Below are 19,361 nucleotides of genomic sequence, written 5' to 3' on the forward strand. Positions count from 1 at the left end.
ACCATATACTTCAAGCGGCTAACATGGCACCTCTACTACAGGAGACATGTCCAGACATGTATCAATGACACATACTCACTGGACTGGGAACTCTGTATGATGCAAAAATTAGGAAATAGAAGGTTGTTTTCCACTATTTGCTTGTGTACAGAATCGTAGACAATCTGTATAAAATTTTTTAAAATAAAAAATGAATACATTAATGAAATTCCTGCTCTGCTAGCTCTTTGTTTAGCTAACTAGCTAGCTAAGAAGAGCTAGCTGTGAGTAGCTTGCAAAACTGTCTTTGTTAGTTATGCTCTAGCGATACCAAAATTAGTGTAGGTTGTTATTGGGGAGAAACTATGGAATTAAGGAAAAACATATAACCAAAGCTCTATTTACTTACTTAACAAATTATTGCATTATAAATGTACAAAAAGTTATGTTTATCAAAAGCAGTCATTAAGTGGAGCATAACCCTCATCTTTATTTTGAGTGAAAATGTGAGCACATGCAGATATTAATGGAGTTTTTTCATAAGTTGGTCTGCAACAACTATCAGCATAGTTCAGTTATGTTTTCTTGTCATACTGTCATAAGTGGGAAACAATGAGGCAACATTATACATCACTGTTCCCTACATTGCAGGAAGATTCCACAATTTTTTCTTGCAAAAAATGAAAAACATTACACATTGCTTCATCCTCTAGATTCATCTTCTCAGATGGTGGCATTTGTGTCAGCATTCAGTGTTTTAAGCTATACCGTCTGTCTGGTTTGGTTTAAACCAAGCTTACTTAGACAGGGAAAGTATCTAAGAATCTCCATTATGGTTTTATGTTAGAAAAATGAAATGCTCTTGCAAATAGTTTATTTCTTTGAGTGTCTCCACGGATTGGAGCCAGGCACAGCTGACATTGGGTAATATACTTAGACATGAAGCCAACTATAAAGCTGCTTACTTATTACAGGACTTAATATAAAATCTTTTAAAACTGCACATAACATCCACTTTTTACCAAATGTTTTTTTAGTCTCCTTCCCCAAGAATCCAGTTGGGCTCCACTTGTTCTAAATCTTGTGAAAATCAACAGGAAACCTTAAAGACTCGTGAAAGGTACATTTTGGGGCTAAGTTCATTACAAGAGAGGAACTAAAGGGAAACTGAATTCATTAGTAATAGAGGGAAGTACGAGTGTGAGCGGTGGTATCGGGAGGGCATGTGGTTTCAGAGCGGGATGTAAATAACCCCAACTCTGTCTTGTCTGAGAGCGGACTTGTCTTTGCCACGGCGTGCTCCACTTTGGAAGGAACAACATGCATACTCCACACTATGTGTGGAGAATGTGAAAGTGCTTGCTGCCATGGCAACAAGGCAGCTCCACAGTCTCCAGTCCCCATTAAGAAAGATGGGTGGCAACGTGGCTGTAGCTCAATGGTGGTGTAGCATGACACACTGAAAGAGCCTATTGAAAGCCTTTGAATTCAACAGTTAATGAAAAGAGCTAAAGGACAGCAAACCCATCAGGCAGGTGATACCAACCTCACCTTCCTTTCTGAGTGTGTGCTCTTGTAACAGGAGTTTGAATATAAAATCTACTCAGTTTTCAGTATTTTCATTAGCTGATATTGTATACATCTATGTTTAATAACAGCTGCTCAGTTGCGAAATTAGAAACCATGGACAGGGTTCTCGGAAAAATAATTCATAATGTGAGGAGCAAGTCTAAACTATAATCCAGCAAATGTTCTCCTGGCTCTTTATAGAAATAAGCGGTACTCCAGTTCTTCTAAAGTTTGTATTATTTCAAAGTTAATCATAGATTTCATTATGAAGAGCCAATAAAGCATAATTTGTGAACTTTCTTCAACTCTGATGGTTGCCACATCATATAGAGAAGTAAGGGGATGTTTTAACTTCAAATTATGCCCATTCAAAACAACTAAAACTAAATATGAATGGATTCTGTTGTGGACCAGTAGATTAACAAATATTTAATCAGCCTGTTACAAGAGAATGGTTATTACTATTATTTATGTTTTCTGCAAGCCATCTATTTCCTACAAACAAATCCAAAAACAATCAGATCTTTGCTGTGCTCTGAATAAAACATTGTGTAATCATGTTGCTAGGGATAGCAGATTCCTCTGGCATGATAGACATAAAATGAATTACTTAAAAGTCATGCTTCTCAATCAAATGGTTGTGGTTTTACTGTAGGTCACCATTTAACTGGATTCTTTAACTGTGTTTTATGTAGACACTGTGCATGTGGTGGGAGCCAAATTCAGCAGAACAAAACAGATTTCATCCTGAGTCCAAGTGCCAAGACTCTTCATTCAGCTGAAAATAGCAAGGCAGTGCTTACGCACATCTCCAGAACATAGTTTAGGCAACTAAAGGATTGGGTGGGAGTAATTTGTGGAGGAGGAATACAGCCACTGAAGGCACTCAGAAAGGTTTGAGTACACGAACTAAAAGAATCAGACATGTACCAGATTGTGTTTTTAAAAAAAAAGAAAAAAAAATGTGGAGCCCAGAAGTTCTTCTGTACTAGAATAGAAAAAGGAGTAAGATTAATTTGGAAACATATATATCATTTCGGAGTACATTTTATAACTTAGTGACATGCTATATCTTCTGTTACAAGTGCCATGTTTGGATTGTGAAGAAATGAGCATGACCCTCTGAAATGGCCTTAGTGACCTCAGGTTTCCAAATCCTCCTGCCCACTTTAAGCTCAGAACCAGAACCAGAATCATCTGACAGAGGGCCCTCAAAACAGAAACTAACTTTCGATTTGCACTGTTATACTGTATCATACTTTTATTATTAATTCCTAGTGAGAATATGAGTGGTGTAAAAAAAAAAAAAAAATAAATAAAAAACTAAGTAGATCCTTACTGCTTCAAGGGTAAGTGACAGCCAGGTTCGGTTAATAAAATGGCCTTAATAACTTATTATCAGCAAGTGTGAGCACCTCTATAAAAGCAGAGGTTGGGGTAGTTTGCTGGTCTGGAGCATTCAGGTGTGTGTTGACTCAATCCCATGGAGAAAAGTCATCAGAAGTTGACTACATATCAGCCTGGAGAGAATTACAAGGCATTTCCAGGCAAGTTGGATTCTATTGTTGTACAACGAGAAAGACTATTCATAAGTGGCATATTCAAGGAAACTGTATTGAAAGTGGAATTTCTGCTAAACTGGATCTACATTTCTGCAAGTTCACCCCAAGGTCAGACCATACAATGCAAAAAACAAAAAAACAAAAACAAGATTAGATAATATAGTTAATACGTTCTCTACAAAGAACATAGCAACACAACTTAGGCTTGCAAAGTTGAGTTTGATAAAAACCAAAAGGCCTCTAGAATAAATTTGGTTTTAATGCACAGACTAGGCGAATACCAATCACAGCATAGTAGAGCAAACACTTCACACCAACTTTCAAGCACTGTGGTGGAGAAGTAATGATTCAGGCTTGTTCTTTCTTCACCTTATGGTCACAGAGTTAAACTCCTCCGTATACCAAAAGTCAAAAAGCTGAACCTTGGTCTAAATGGATGATGAGCCCAACAGCATAATGATCCCAAGCATTTATGTTTGTACCCTGTTATTATATGTGTATTGTTGAATTTTTGTCGGTGACCTACCAAGAGACAACAGATGCAAATTAGCAGTAACACTACATGCGCGCACATTTACATGTTGTATTTTTTAATTATGTTCATTAATGTGCAATATGTCCCTTTTTAAAATAAACAGCAAATTTTCTACTGAATGTCTGAAACAGAAAAGAAATGAGGTGCTGCAAAAATCTGACTGAAATCTGCAGTGGTGCCAAGAGAGAGCTCCACATAAGTGAATTTCTGCTAAATTCAATTAACTGAAGCAACATTATAAAGACGATTGGGCCAAAATTCCTCCAAAATGATGTGCAGGACTAATGTCTTACTAATACATAATGTGGTTCTAGGAGTTAATGAATCATGGGGTTCTACTTTTCCACATTTCTAAATTTTGGCTTCTTTTTTTTTTTTTTTAAGATAAATTATGAGTTTAAAATATCATGATGTCTTTTTTTCTCTGAGGTTGTATTTAACTAGTTTTTAGAAATCAGATTTTGCTTTGCTTTTTCTGTAGTTGTTATTTTTATGTCTCATAAGTCAAACCTTGGGATTGAGTATGTATGTATGTATATATATATATATATATATATATATATTTTGATCCAGAGCACTTACATTTTGTCATTTTATGGTAACACATGAATTCATTCATAAGTCAAAGGCTGTGAACAACAAATACATTCAGTACATCTTCAATCCAGTGAGGTGATGAAATAAAAATAAGTTTCCTTGGACGCTGTAGCGGCTGCAGTGATTAGGTTACAAATAATTCAAAAGTGGACAAATAGCTTTATACCCTTTTTATTTACATTAGACATTCAAGTTTGAATCCTGGATTGTGTTTCCTGAAACCAACCGAATGTGAGAAACAAAAGGAAGAGGCTGAATCTCTCTGAAGTTACTCATGCAGCATCCATGGTTGTCTTGACAACTCAAACACTGCCCTGAAGGGGAAATCTTCTCTATTAAAAAAACTGTCAAAAACCTGTGTTGAAACAAAAAATTTTATGAATGTCGTACTGCTGCACTTCAACACACATATTCACTGCCTTTTTTCATGCTTTCCCATCACCCCTGAGTTTGTCCTCACCTCATATTCTTGTCTATTTTTATAACAGGAAAATGAACTGGAGCGAAGGCAATGTACTTTTCTGCAAAATGAGTTTATTCGTATCACATTCACTCTTATTTATTCTCCATCCCAGAAGGACTTCATTCATAATTTATTGCCATTGTGAGAGGTGATAAATCGAAATAGTGCAGTGCTGATTTGGCTCAGCAATTGTACAGAAATTATTGGTGTGAGAAGCTTCTCTCTTTAAGTCAGTGGCCATGTTAATAGAGTCCCTAAAGGTCCACAAAAGAACAACAAATGCTTAAAATGTATATGAATTTGTGAATATTTAAGGTATGCACTGTTACTTGGTGAAATCTCTTAGACCAGGCATTCATCTCCCTCCCCAGTCAACAGGTTTCTTCATCAACAGCCCTTTCCTCTCAGACAGAACGCAGCCAGCCTGTAATTACTGGCTCCACTTGAGAGGAATACCAACAGACACACTGAGAGAAGAACAGCAGCAATAACAATGGAAGGAAGAATCTCAGCCCGCATCACCTTTCCACTTCTTCAAAACCACTGGAGCCTGCTGTGTGTGAAGCGCAGCTGCCACCTGCTAACATTAAAGAGCTAATAAGAAAATAAGGACCTATCATCACTGGCTGAGAAGATTTCTGTCCATATGAGCCCAGACTGCTTACCGCATCTCTCTGGCCTGTGCATGGCTCTGTTCAGACACAAGAACACATGGTTGTCAGAGAAAGCTGTGAGCCCCCCATGCTGCCTGTGGATGACTCCCTTGTTAAAAGAGCCAGGAAGGGTGGCAGGAACTCAGGCTGAACACCACATCAACTCCATGCCGTATGGCATGCCATGTGGCAGCAAGGAAATGGGTTTTTTAAGCATGGCATCAGACACCAAATGACAGGCAATGGGAAAAATATGAAAATATTACAGACTTAACTCTTTGCACACATATCCAGTTCAGCTTTTGTCCCACCATCATGTCTTAATCTCTTCAGTAAATATATATCACTGAATAAATCATAAACAAATAAAGCAAAAACTAAAATTTTTATTCATTCTTACTCTCAGAAAATAACTCAGCCATGCCACTCATCAAATGTTAGCAAGTGTAACTAGAGTTTTCAATGATTCAATTGATGATGATTTCAATTTTTTACAACACTTCATTCTACATGAGTTCCCAGTTGAACTAACATTTCTCCTCCTGCTCCTCCTTTCTAGTCCTCAGGGAAGGTCTTCTGGTCTCTGGGTTATATTAATCCAGTGCCTATGGTATGATGTGTCCTAGGTGCATGTGTCTGCTAGTGTACTGTGTAAGGGGGGGTTTCACTCAGTAATCTGGCAGTACCATCTGGGGCTGTCATCTGAAGCTGCCACTTACTGCGACTTACACAGTCACCATGTCAACACTTGCCAACAATCAGAGCTTCCACAGTCCCCTCCAAGTAGGATGTATGTAACATGCCAGAAAACTAAAATTATGGGAGAAATGTCTGAAAAAGCAGCTGTTCTTAGATTTAGGGAAGATTGCTTTTTGTTGTGAGCAGATGGAACGAATGGATTTGTGTGATGATGAATGACGATCACACAGACATGTTAGAATCAACCCAGGAGAAAATCATGTCCATAACAGTCACAAATAAACACTAGATGGAGCCAAACTTTAACGTTGACACTCTCATCCTGTTACAAGAAAAAACATACATTAATGGATTCTTTAATAAAGGTTGATTCATTGTAATGCAAGTAGTTCACTTTAACTTATTTAATTTGTCTCCTTTCTCAATGAAAACTGACTTAACTGATGCTTCTACAGTGGCACATTAGACATGTCTGTTCCTACTATGGTATGTAAAATAATAACTGCGTTAGATTTCACTTTAGAAAATACAACAAATATTGAGTTAAAAAGTAACACAAATTATTTTTAATTTAGATAATACCACCAGAGGTTACAGCATACGCAGGTTTTTCAAAAGTGACTAGAGACCAGTTGTAATTTTTCTAGGTATTCATTGATGCTGTTTTTGCCCTTTTATGCCTTTATATGCTTCTTTACCCTCCACCCCCTATTTATACTCATGTGCTTCTGTAGCTTTCTTTTTAAGAAATAAGTGTTTGCAGAGTAACCCTTGACATAAAAAATTAGCACTTATGATAAAAAGATAAATGCTTCCATCAGAAAGCTGAAACAACAGTGTATTAATGGTATAATGCTGGGTTGGAGTATTCTAATAATGATCAAAAAGCACAGTTAATAGACAATTTTGATCATATTGCATGGAACTGGTGGATTAATTTATCTGTAGTGCAAAAAAATAATAATAACATTAAAAAAATAACAGGAAATGTATATTACATCATCATTTCAGCCACACACATGCTGTCAGAACAAATGTGGAAACAATGGCAAAAAATCTTAAAAGACCCATCCATCCATTTTCTTTGCCCACTTATTTCATTCTAGGGTCATTGGGAGGAAGGGGGTCTATCCCAGCAGCTACCAAGCAAGAAACCCATGTTTTTTATGTGCATACAAACAGAAAACAATCATCTGCAAATCACACACACTCTAATCAAATCAGGAGTAGTACCAAGACACTATGTTATATTTTAATAGGAATAAGCCTTTTTTTTCTCCAATGCATGTTCATGCTCAGTTTGATTGCAGAAACTCATTACAGAGAAGTTGAAACTTAGGCACTTATTAATTGGATTAATTAGTAACAAGTCAGTGACAATTCACAACTGTGTGAAACGTAACCAGCAGATGCACAACCATTTAAAAAATATCCTTGCACAATTTGAAGTTGCAAAGACTCTTGGGATTTTATTATCTGTGCGTTATCATTGTAAGTACTATGAGAATCCCAACTGAATGGCTGTAGTAAAAATTACTGTATGAGCTCAGAAACACTCCTGAAAACTACTGTCAGGGAACATGGTTCAAGTTACCATGCAGAGAAACACATGTGAAAATAGCTCATTTATGCATAAACAGAGTATAAAACTGGAGGAAGAAGGAGACCATCTGGCCTTTCATCAGAGTTCAGAGATCAGCATCGGTGATAGGTATGGTGCTGCATTAATGCAAATGGCAGAGTCACTTCCCCATCTGTTAATATAACATTAAAGCTTAACAATATACATACAGGTTTGGAGCAACATGTGCAGCCATCCACAACACATTATTTTCAGGGACGAAAGGTCTAGCTTCTATTAATGTTTTGCACATTTTGAAATGCAAATAAAATACCACAATGGTACGATGTTACTGGTTCTGGTTTAATGTGTGGGACACTGTAGGAACGAGTGAAATTTAGGGTGTGGTTTAACTTTGGACAATGTGCATCATACCTACTGTTATTATTCATATCCTTCATGTATCATTATTTAAACCTCTGTTAATTCCTGTCATTCACAACTTCTAAAATAAGATTAATTTGCAGAAGGGAGAAGTGTTTTTCTTTAAAGCTAAAACTGGCTTCCTCAGCTTTCAAGCACATTGTTAAAAGGTGATGCAATACAATAGTAAAAACGGCTGCAAAAAACTGTTTTTATATACGTGTTGCAAGCAACAAATTTAAAAGGAAACATTCTTCTTTTTTTTTTTTTTTTTTAGTCAAATAATAAAATTCCCCAGTCACAAGCTTTTGACGTGTTGTGTTTGTGTTATAAGTTAATACAGGGTTTATTGTTCTACAAATCCCCGCTCATCCCAACATACTGTATTTGGAAACGGGGTTAAAATAAAGAGATACAAGTGTTCAAATCTCATTAATGCAAGAACAACTATTTAAATACTGACATATACTTCACATTCACCCAAAATCTGGAAAATTACTTTTTAAAGAATAAAGGCAAAGCTTGTGTTAATAAAAAGGTGCATATACTGTCATTGTTCCTGTGTTCAAATCAAACTTGTGGCACAGGAACAGATGCTGAAAGCAGCATGTAGACATACATGCAGAAAAACAGTGTGTCAGAAACAAACAAAACCCTGAAATGCTTCATACTGATGTGTTTCAAAATCTCCTGTGTTCCTCAACATAGCCATGTCCGAGCTTTGTGAGCATTTTTTTTAATAAAAATATAAATACATCCCATTGTGACTGTTCAGAGTGACACTAGAAACCTCTTCTGGCTACCTCAGTGTCATCTGACCCTGGACCGTTTGACAACAATTGTTCCAGCAACCATATCGTAAACAGTCCGGTTGTGTTGAAAGAAGAGTAGCGTGATAAAGGCGGGGAAAAAGAAGGCAATCGAGAAGTTTTTGTTCAATGCTCGGACAGTTGATCTGCAAGAAAAGACAGAAACAGTAGTTCTATTAAATAATTTAAGGCTGTGCTTGTTTACTTGCAAAACTACTTTTGGAAAGACAGCTTTTAGCATGGGATACTCACGCAGACAGAGAGACATTTGTTGCTGGCATTACAAGTATCCTGTTGGGCTGAACCAGAACTGATGAGTCACATGTGACAACTCTGAGTCCGATGAGAAACTTCCCTGGAGTGGCTCCTCCTGCTCCCCAAATGCACACGATCTAAACAGAGAAAGGTGTTGAAGGTTTTACTTAACTCGATTAAAGAGTTGGCACTTCAGCTAAGGGCACTGTTCAGCCTCTCATTTCAGGCACTTGAGATTAGAAGAAGAAAACGTTCATACCAGCCCTCACCTCGTAAAAACAAACTAAAATACGGTACACAAGGGCAACAAGCATCATTTTCTGTAGCTCCTCCATCGATGTATCTTCATCAATCTCCTCCACTATGAAGTGCATGGCGAACTTGGAAACATCTCTGGAAAATAAAGGGATTTTTTTTTTTTTTTTACAGACTCAAAGAATATTTAATTTTCTTTGTTTTTACTTTTTTCTTTCTTTTTAAAGAGCAAAAAAAGCTGCAACTCATAAATTACATAAATTAAAACAGCTCACTTGATTCCACTGAGATGCATAACACTGATGATAATGGTTGCTTTGATGAAAAACAATATGCAAAAATCCACCATCTCTGCCATTAGTCTTTGGAGAGGTGAAGGAATGCTGTACTCCCGACCTGAAGAAAAACAGCACAGAAGCTAAGTTAAACAGGTCCCCAGTCTTATCTGGACAAAAGTGATCCTGCTTCCTTTGGGAAGTGTTCCAAAGTATCTTCAAACAAAGCTGAGATTCAACCAGGTTAACCACAAGTTTGTCTTTTAAAATGTGATATAGCCCAGCACCAATTTTTTTTTTTTTTTTTTTTTTTGTTAAGGAAATAAACAAAACACAAATATGATACAAAACAAGATTAATAAGTAGCTGAACATTGTGGCTTAGACAGCATTAAATCTTTTGTCTCAACCAGTTTTCCATACTATTTTATTTATTTCTTATTTTAGTAAGAAATTATCGTATAACACATATTATGGAATAGGGTAAAATTACAAGCACAGCAGCAAAACAGGAAAGTGCAAGAAGAAAATGATATATGCAATAACAACAGAAAAATGACTACTTACATATTATTTAAAATAATAATATACAAAGGTTGTGCTAGAAGAACATAAAGTGAGGTGGGTGGCGGTGTTAGATTCCCCTCTGGATCTCACCAGATTAATTAACCTCATTAATTAAAGTCAATCACACCACAAATTGCTACCAAATAAACTGTATTTCACTTTGAGTTTTGGTTATATATAATTAATTTACATAAGGAATTTACAGCTGATTTTGCTGTGTCGGGGGGATGGCAATGTTTTGATTCTTGAGTCGACAATTAAGCACAACTGGACATTAAAGGTTAAAGAATCCATCAGACGATCAGCTTAGAAAATGGAGGAAGAGGAACAGATGAAACGCTCTGAAGATGACATTTCTAAGTTATGTTTTAGCTTATGGGGGCGGAGGGATTGCGAGGGAGGACCTATGTGGACACTGGAGCGTCCATATGCTTTTGACCAAATATTGTACACGAAGTTGCGATATTTAGATGTAAACTAACACTTTGACAGCCTGTAAACCACTCCACAATCAACACAGGCCAGTAGCTTACCTGGTCTCTGAGCATTTCCGTTCTCCTGCGGCTGCTGCTGCGGCTGAGCGGCCGCTGCTGCCCCTACCACGGCTTGTCCTACACGACTGCTCGGCGAGGTCACCGCAGGTGGATAAGGCAACAGTGGAAGCCCAAACGGACTATTGTGCCAGTTCTGGGAATTGAAATCAAAAGCTGCTGATGTTCCGCTGGATGGTTGTATATAATATGGGTGGGACATGGTTGTCGCTGCCAGCCAGCTTTGCCAGTTCACATATCCAGTATAGTACTGCCACATCCATGCCTGCAGCTTCTCGCAATATTCCGCCGTGGCACGACTTGTAACGACGTCTTTCTTTCCTCCTGGACTGTCCTGGTTTTCAGTTTTTTGGGTAACGTTATCATGTTGAGGCTTAACTTGTTTAACAAGAGGTTTATTCTTTCCCTTATCGACTTCCATAACCGTGTTTTCTTTGTCAGCCATGTTTGAAGGCGCTCCGTTACGTACAAGCGTACTACGTAGGGCACTATTCCGGACAAATTCACGTGGATCAAGATTAAATTAGATTGAAGTAGAAATGATAATTGAATAATTATAACTTCGAAAGAAAATTTTAAATGTAAATATTTATGAAACTGAACAAAAATACTCCCACAAAACTGTAAGAACAGATTGCCCATCTCACCCTCCCACCCCCGTACCAAGCTACAGTGGTACCGTCCAATAGGCGCTTACTGTAGAAGAACCAGCCACTACCAGAGCTACAAGTTAGAAACTGCAGCGAAATTCTAACGTTTGAGGTCTTCAAGTTTACATTATGTAATAATTCAAGCTAATAAGTAGACTACTGAAGCAATACGTCTCACAATTTGACATCTGGGTTTGTTTCAATAAACTTATCTTAATCTATAATTAATAACCTCTTAAAGGATTAGTCTGAGTAGTGGATTATTAAAGCCCATATTTTGTTTGTTTGTTTTTGCATTGTTTATGTGCATTTTTTTACTGTCTACAGGTTCATATTGGTGGATGCTGATCAAACTAAAGCAGTTTGAGACATATCTACATATTCCAATAACATTTTAAACTTGAATTTTTTTATGTGTATTGTGATATACGTAAACTACAAGGACTAATCCATTCTAAGAAATAGATTAACACTCATTAACAATAATGAAATAATAACTGAGATTTCTATGTTTCTACTGTGTTCTTTTATAATTAACAAAGAGTGCTTAAGTCGATTTTGAACAATACAAGACTTTATCAGCTGATGGTGTGATGTGTTTAAGGGGGTAAAGCCATTACTACGGAAGTCTGCTACTTTAAGCCTCTGCACCCACACACTAGTTTAAGTAAGTTTAATCCTAAACAAAAAGGTTTCCAAAAAATTAATTAGCTGGGAAAACTTTTAAATTTCTCTTCTAAGATTTAGTAATGTGCATCAACAAAACACATTGTTGAAACTGGCTTAAATTTGGTTTCCTTTAAAAAAGAACATGTAGCACGTTCATATATAATGTGGTACTCACTGTTTCTTGACCACCACATGGGGTCACAAATCTGGAAATCTTTGAGGATTTGTGCCTCAACCTACTGCTCCAAAGAACCCTAATTAAAACAAATTATGTGCACTTGCTTGAACTGATCTGTGCACCCAAAACAAGAGGCTTGGTACAAACTGGGGTTACAGGTTGACCCCAAGTAGGGATTTGGCCTTGCACCTCCCCATATACTCACATCCTTGTCATGAGGGCTGCATGTCGCCTTTGCTTCAACAAAAGGCCTTTGTACCTAAAATTTTTTAGCTTTTAGATCTGAATATTTTCAGCCAATCAGATAACTTTCATGAGTAATAGATGAATAAAAACTTGGCAAAAAATTGGCAGCAGGCCATGGTGCCAGTCTATAAAACCTGAAGAGGTATTAGACTCAAAGCCATTAAAGTAGTTCAAAATTAGGTCAGTGCTTATTGGAATAATGCTAGTAGCTAATTAGTTTAGCTTTTTAAGTAATATTAGTATTTACCAGAGCTTATTATGCTGTAATATGTATTTATTTTGATATTGATTAAAAGTAAGAATAATTATATCTATCTGAAAGTGCTTTAGGTAAAACGTTTTTCCAATACAAACCAAATTAGCCTTTAAATGGTTTTAAAATTGCCTGCAGATTGTGAAATTTGGATCAAAATGAAATGTACATACAGAGGGCAGGATTAGTATATTCATTAACCACAATCCAACACATGGGTTTTTTACAGTTAAAACTTTATTGCCATTTTTTTTGCAACAGCTCAGAGCATACACCTTCATGATGACAAGAGGTCAAAGCACTAACTAAACGATGTTATGCCGCCTTCTCGTAAGTCCTCACTGCAACAACATCATCCATGAAACATGTCTGTTGAAAAAAGAAATCCAGTGTTAGACAGTCCTGTTGTCACTCAGTTGAAAGTGATTGCATAGGTACTAAATTTTAGGAATGAGGTTTGTTTTGGATTGGATTGTTTTAAGAACAGAATTTTGCTTGTCTGCTTTTTCTGTTTGACATCTATGTTTACTTTGACAAGAACAGATAATGCCTTTTTTCTAATTACTTTATTTCATTTCCTGTTTGGACATTTTTCAGTTCTGTTGCACAATTATGCATGTTTGCGTGTGCATGTGTGCATACCTGTAAACTTTTATAATTAAACTGTCATTTCATTTTGTTTGCATCTGTAAAGACATTTGATTCTTTGTTTTGAACAGTACAACACAAATGATTTTACTCACAGTTATAAGTTTTCCATCTTGAATCTCTCGGTCCAGTGTTGTAGTCTTTCCTTCCCACATTTGTTTCTGCATCAATTTGCCATTTTCAAAAGTGAATATGGACTTTTAAAAAGGGAAGAAAGAATGACAAAAAGGTTAGTAACAAATATTGTTATTAAATGATGTGCTTGTAAGGCAACCCACCTTTGTGTTTCGTCCATCTACTGTTGTCTCATCAAACTCCTCATTCAGCTTGAATTTTATCTCTGTGGTCTTGAAAGTGCTCTCAGCCTTCATTGAAATGACCCCATCTTCTCCCACGCTGACCACTAGTTTAGGCTTGGTCATGTTGCCCATTTGGCGGGTGGCAAACCCCATACCTACAATAAAGAAAGGATTTTAATCAGGATTCCTTCTCTGAATGTAGCTTCTTTGGTAAATCTGCAGCCAGTCACTCCTGAAACTGGGGGTCCTTCCAAGGCACCCATGGAACATAATAACTCTTTGACTCAAATTAAAGTACAGCATACCGACAGCTTTCATGTACTCGTCGAAGTTGTCGCTGGAAACCAAATTCCAGCTTCCAACAAACTGCTCAACCATGACGGAAAAGATGAAGCTCAGTCTGCTGCAGCAACACGAGATGTCCCGGTAGCGAAGCTCAGAGAGACGCAACTCCGTGAGATGTGATGCTATATGAAGCCTGAGCGAGCTCGTGCATGACTCGGGGTTACCAATCATCAGCAGGATTCGACGTTGCCATGGGAATGAGCGGATTAGGAGGCGCGTGTTTAAATCTGATTCCGATTTTGTGTTTGATCAGAGTGAGAAGTGTGTGTTAGGCTGGGTTTCCTGACTTCGACATTAATTAGCGAGGCCACAAATGGTGCATTATGATCACCTGATATGTGTGCTGCTGTAAGTCGCTCTTACAGGTTGAAAATTCGGCGAGATTACTGTGCAACGTTATAACATGTAAATTCAAGAATCTGCCATACATTATGTTTCATGGTTGTGCAAAAATTTATTACCCATTTAAAAAAAAAAAAAACATTTGGGTAGTTGACCCATTAGGATGCAGTTTTGTGTTTCTATTCCTTAGAATTACTTTCAGAAAGTCACTACCCCGAAAAAATATCCCCCTTTATAGGTAGATACCTACATTCGAAGTATACTCACTATAACAGATATATGCATATGTAAATTTCTTTATAATGTCTTTTTAAAAGTGTGAGACATAATTCCTAGTGAAAACAGATATTTTTAAAAAAATCTATTTACAATGATTTGGTTGTATTGAATTTAACCACTAGATGACGCCATGCGAGAGGCAGTTCTAGTAGGCCTACCTCTTCAGCAGGGAATTCAAACTGCAGTGTTTAGACGTTTCTGTTATGTTCTGTTATATGGATGGACGCCAACAGAGGGCGCTATAAGTGCATGCTACAATGAGTGAGTTGTGACTGTGAAGAAAAGAGGAAGAAGAAGAAGAAGAAGCACGTTGAAGCAGTAATATTGTCCTGCTAGTTCTTTCAGACGTTTTACTAGACCACAAGATCACAGTTTGTCTGCACAAACACACCTGATTTAAATTAAGTAGATCCAGATATATTTGAAGCAGGGAAACACTAAAATGTACAGGATAGTTGCCCCTGGAGGACCAGTGTTTATGATCCCTGCTCTTGAGGTTCATTCATTCATTCATTCACTCATTCATTCATTCATTCATTCATTCATTAATTCATTCATTCAGGCAATTTATGTGTATATACCATTTCATACACAAGGTAATTCAAAGTGCTTTACATAAAACATTCCAAGCATTACAGAGTGCAAAGAAAGCATTTAAAAGCAGTAGATGTCATTATTTTTTACTACACATAAAGTTTCTTTGCAGTAAGATATATGTATATATATACATATATATATGTGTGTGTGTGTGTGTGTGTGTGTGTGTGGAAGGTTCCAACTTGGGGGGCAGTGGCCTTTCTGTGTGGAGTTTGTATTTTCTCTCCCCTTGTATGCGGGTACTCCAGCTTCTTCCCACCGTTCAAAGACATGCATGTTAGGTTAATTAGTCACTGTAAATTCTCCCGAGGAGTGAGTGTGAGTGTAATGGTTGTTTGTCCCTGTCTGTGTTGGCCCTGTGATGGACTGGTGACCTGTCCAGGGTGTACCCTGCCTCTCACCTGTTAAAATGCTGGGACAGGCTCCAGCTTACCCACGACCCTAATGGACTAAGTGGTTAAGATAATGAATGAATGGATTATATATATTTACATGTCATTTGCAATTTAATTACAGTGTTAAGAAGAAACAATAAATTGTCATGCACTACCCCCAAGTGGTCTCACTTATAAAATACAGCAGGATGTTTTTCTCTTTTTCTTAAAAAAAGGGGAAAAAAGTTAGGGACATATGGAAAACCCAAATTTAATAAATAGTTCCATGTATTAAAAATAAACAGTATAAGCCAACCAAGGTCTTTAACTTGGGGGTTAAATATGACTCCACAACATAAGTCAAAATACAATCTTAATGCCGTGATATGAAATCATTAGCAGTAAACCTTTTGTAAGGTGGAGTGAGTGAAGTATCTGTGAGATTTAATGAAAACTATACTTCTGTGCTCAAAATATCTACTAAAGTGGAATATGTGTTAATGTTACATTTTAAAGAAATCTTAATGCAGCACAAAGGTCTAACTGATGCCAGTCCTGTTCAAAGATTCTGCCTTCATTAATTAGATATTAACATTACACACTTTAATACTTCTGGTATGTTTCATATATAAATTACATAAAAAAGTACAGTTATGCTATTTGAGGCTGCTTTTGTGGAACTATCCAACAGAAGAATTTGGAGGAACGCCATCTCTAATTCTTTGTCTACTGTAGGGTTGGCATGATTATTCATTAAGACTGCTGAGGATGGCCTCCAGAAGACCGAAGTGGAAAAGCGTATGAGAGGAATGATTGGAGTTGCTCCTCAACTCAATTTCAGATCAGATGAGTGACCTGCAGTTAATTTCCTCAGTAAGATTGAGTAGTTTCACTATTCATGGTTGACAACCACCAGCTAAAAATGGCTTGATTTGTAATTGTCAAGTGTTTGTAAAGAAAAAAATCCAAAAAGACTGACCTAAGAATATGAAAGGAAATTAAAGAAACTGCATGGCTGCAATGTTTGATTGCACAGACTGCATGGGTTACAGTTTTCCAACAATTGTTGCACAACAATAAGCACAGACTTTTTGCAAAACACAGTGATTTGCAAAATTCTGCGCACAGATTCACACCTTAAACACAGATAAGGATTGTGAGGCTGCTTCCTTCTCATTGCAGCTGTCTTGCCAATGATCACACTAATGAGTAAGTTGGATAACCACATCCACCAGGTGTGAAAACACACATGTGCTTTATTGAAAACAGCAGTCAGGCAGGTCGAAGTGCTGTAAAAGCCAGCAGGTGAGTTCACCTGTCTTTAACAAAAATTAAAGGACTTAGAAGAAGAAGACTGAGAATAAAAGAAGGCACTCAAAGAAGAGAAGAAGGAGGTAGAGGAAGAGGTAGAACCTGAAGAAAGGCATAGTGTAACTGAGTATATAGTAAGAAATAAATATTTTAAGTCTACAGCATCAGTGTTGTGCAGTGCTAAGTAAGTTTATAGTATTTCTGTATTTTCCCTGCATATTTCAAGGTTATCATTAAAAATTAATTGGGTTTGTCAACATATTTGTCATCCAAATTCTCACAACCATGCCCTCAAACAATATTTATGAATAGAATCCATCATTGTATTTCCTTAAAAAAAGGTTTTTACAAATGTGTTTAGAATTTTTCAAGGTAGTGTGTAAAAGATTGAAATGGTGTACGATCATTGACATGGAACAATATGATTTTTATCTATTTATTTATGGTTATAGCTGATATAAACAAACTGAGGTGTTCAGCAAACTAAGTTTGGTCTTTGGTTAATTGTCTGTGCTGTCTAGAACAAAGCTTTGTTTTCTAAATTGAGTGAAAACAGTTGAAAAAACATAATAATTCACTACTTTTTAAGACAGCAGATGATGCAATAGTCAAAGAGGCTAAGCTGCCATATATCATGGAATGTTGTTTACCAATCCAATAAACTGATTACTTGTTCCGTCAGCCGGAGTTTTTTGTATACATACAGGTGCCATCCAGCAGGCCCAGAGCCCATCTAATGAACATGAACTCTCCCTGGCATCCACTGAGAAGTCCTTTCCTTCTGGTTTTCATCAACACTTCAGCCCCCATTGATGGGAGAACAGTGGCCATGAACAAAAGCTGTATATACTGTACAAACACAGCTCTGAACGGCAGCACACTGACTCATTCTTCAGTGTGTGTGAGAACGGAGGGGGACTCCTTTCAGCTCCTTTGTGTTGGTGTCTGTCAACAGTGTAGTTGGAGGCAGAGCCCATTGTGGCGGCCAGTGTTGCGTATTGACACAGGGCCTCGTTCAGCTTGTTCCCAGGGTCCAACCTGAGCACTCATTAATAATGGAGAAACGATCCTCAGGGCCAACGAGGAGCTTGCAAGTCTGACTGAGCTTGTTGTAAAGTACAGCTTCATATACCAGCAGGTAAAACTGAGGTCACAGCTGATTGCGATGGTGCTGAATGTAATCTGACACTTTGTGACTCTAGCAGAGGGGGCTGAGACTCAAATAGGACTAATTAGTATCAATATGTATTAGTTTTAAAACTTAATACAAAATGATAAAAACTTTACAGTCATCACTATATCTAGATTATGACTTTCTTCTTCACTTCCCCTTTTTGCAATCTTTAATTAAAACAGCCATCTGAAATGTTAACTAAATAAGATGTGTTAAAGTTTGGTGAGTGATATGGTGCAGGTCTGGTACCAGCAGGGAGCATCATTTCAGGTCGGGTTCCCAGCAGGTCCAAACCATCTGCTAAAAGGCTCACACGACCTGAGCACTGTGCCCTCTACTCTTTGCCTTTTTACACGGCTGTTGGGGGAACCAGAGGGTGGGCGATGGCCATTCTGTGTAACTGGGATGAAGAGAGAGAGAGAGAGAGAGAGAGAGAGAGAGAGAGTATGTGTGTGTGTGTGTGTGTGTGTGTGTGTGTGTGTGTGTGTGTGTGTGTGTGTGTGTGTGTGTGTGTGTTTGTGTGTGAGGTCACTAAGGTGCCTCTTGATTGTGTGCTTTGAGCTTTTTCACGCTTCCTGCTTTGATCTTCCCTCTTTTCCCTTCATCCCACACACTCTCTGCCCTTCAGGCTTCTGGTTTGCAGCTCACCGACAGTGAGGTTGGAGAGGAAGAGTTGGGGGGGGTGGGTAGAGGGGCTGCCTCTCACAGAGAAGCCGCTTGTTCTGTCATCACAGGCAGAGGTGCAGGGAAGGAGCTGTTCACAGGGCACAGTCACTGGGTGCAGGGTGCAGTGGGTGGGGGTTCACCGGGAGCTAAACTGATGCATAGTGTACAATTCTCCTCTCCTCTTTTATGCTGTCTTAGATCATCCAACAGTGGGATGGAATTCTTGTGTGAAAAACAACTGCCAAAGTGCTTAGAGGGTGGCCTCCTGACCCAGTACAATATGGGAAAGTGGACCCCTTCAGCTGGTAGTTATATAAAGCCTGCAAGAGTCATGAGAATCTCTGATAAATCACTCGGCTGGAGGCCACTCATGTCTTTCTGCATCTTACAAGGAGCAATTATTTTCTATGGGTCTTGTTCTACTGAAGCTTTAAATAGGGTTGGTCATGTAGTCAATATGGCCAGAAGTTAGTTATCATGTGAATATAAACATGCATTCATCCTCCCCCAATGGCCAGATAATCCTCATATGACCCTGCACACACAGACCGCCGTGCCCACCATCCCACCCACCCCCA

At 37.9% G+C, this 19,361-nt stretch overlaps 2 protein-coding genes across 2 annotated transcripts; both read right to left on the minus strand.

The window, feature by feature from the left end:
- Positions 1-8,250: 8,250 nt before the first annotated feature.
- LOC121642318 (protein FAM8A1-like) lies at positions 8,251-11,230 on the minus strand. The gene is made up of 5 exons (XM_041988987.1): positions 10,735-11,230; positions 9,636-9,756; positions 9,375-9,498; positions 9,103-9,242; positions 8,251-8,996 (listed from the first exon to the last, which is right to left on the minus strand). The coding sequence occupies exons 1-5, from the start codon at positions 11,195-11,197 to the stop codon at positions 8,852-8,854; spliced, it is 993 nt and encodes a 330-aa protein (XP_041844921.1). The 5' UTR covers positions 11,198-11,230; the 3' UTR covers positions 8,251-8,851.
- A 1,740-nt stretch (positions 11,231-12,970) lies between these two features.
- On the minus strand, positions 12,971-14,336 carry fabp4b (fatty acid binding protein 4b). The gene is made up of 4 exons (XM_041988073.1): positions 14,001-14,336; positions 13,675-13,850; positions 13,492-13,593; positions 12,971-13,117 (listed from the first exon to the last, which is right to left on the minus strand). Exons 1-4 carry the CDS (start codon positions 14,209-14,211, stop codon positions 13,064-13,066), a joined length of 543 nt encoding a protein of 180 aa, XP_041844007.1. The 5' UTR covers positions 14,212-14,336; the 3' UTR covers positions 12,971-13,063.
- Positions 14,337-19,361: the final 5,025 nt, after the last annotated feature.

This window comes from Melanotaenia boesemani, chromosome 6 (assembly GCF_017639745.1).
Source record: "Melanotaenia boesemani isolate fMelBoe1 chromosome 6, fMelBoe1.pri, whole genome shotgun sequence".
Lineage (NCBI taxonomy): Eukaryota > Metazoa > Chordata > Actinopteri > Atheriniformes > Melanotaeniidae > Melanotaenia > Melanotaenia boesemani.

What these genes read in the sequence shown, in the direction of transcription:
- LOC121642318 (XM_041988987.1), bottom strand. Translation starts at nt 11,197, where the DNA reads ATGGCTGACAAAGAAAACACGGTTATGGAAGTCGATAAGGGAAAGAAT. An exon ending in CGGAAATGCTCAGAGACCAG is followed by an intron (nt 9,757 to 10,734) that starts GTAAGCTACTGG and finishes GTTTTTCTTCAG; the next exon opens with GTCGGGAGTACAGCATTCCT. An exon ending in ATGCATCTCAGTGGAATCAA is followed by an intron (nt 9,499 to 9,635) that starts GTGAGCTGTTTT and finishes TTTATTTTCCAG; the next exon opens with AGATGTTTCCAAGTTCGCCA.
- fabp4b (XM_041988073.1), bottom strand. Translation starts at nt 14,211, where the DNA reads ATGATTGGTAACCCCGAGTCATGCACGAGCTCGCTCAGGCTTCATATA. An exon ending in CGAGTACATGAAAGCTGTCG is followed by an intron (nt 13,851 to 14,000) that starts GTATGCTGTACT and finishes TCTTTATTGTAG; the next exon opens with GTATGGGGTTTGCCACCCGC. An exon ending in TAGATGGACGAAACACAAAG is followed by an intron (nt 13,594 to 13,674) that starts GTGGGTTGCCTT and finishes CCTTTTTAAAAG; the next exon opens with TCCATATTCACTTTTGAAAA.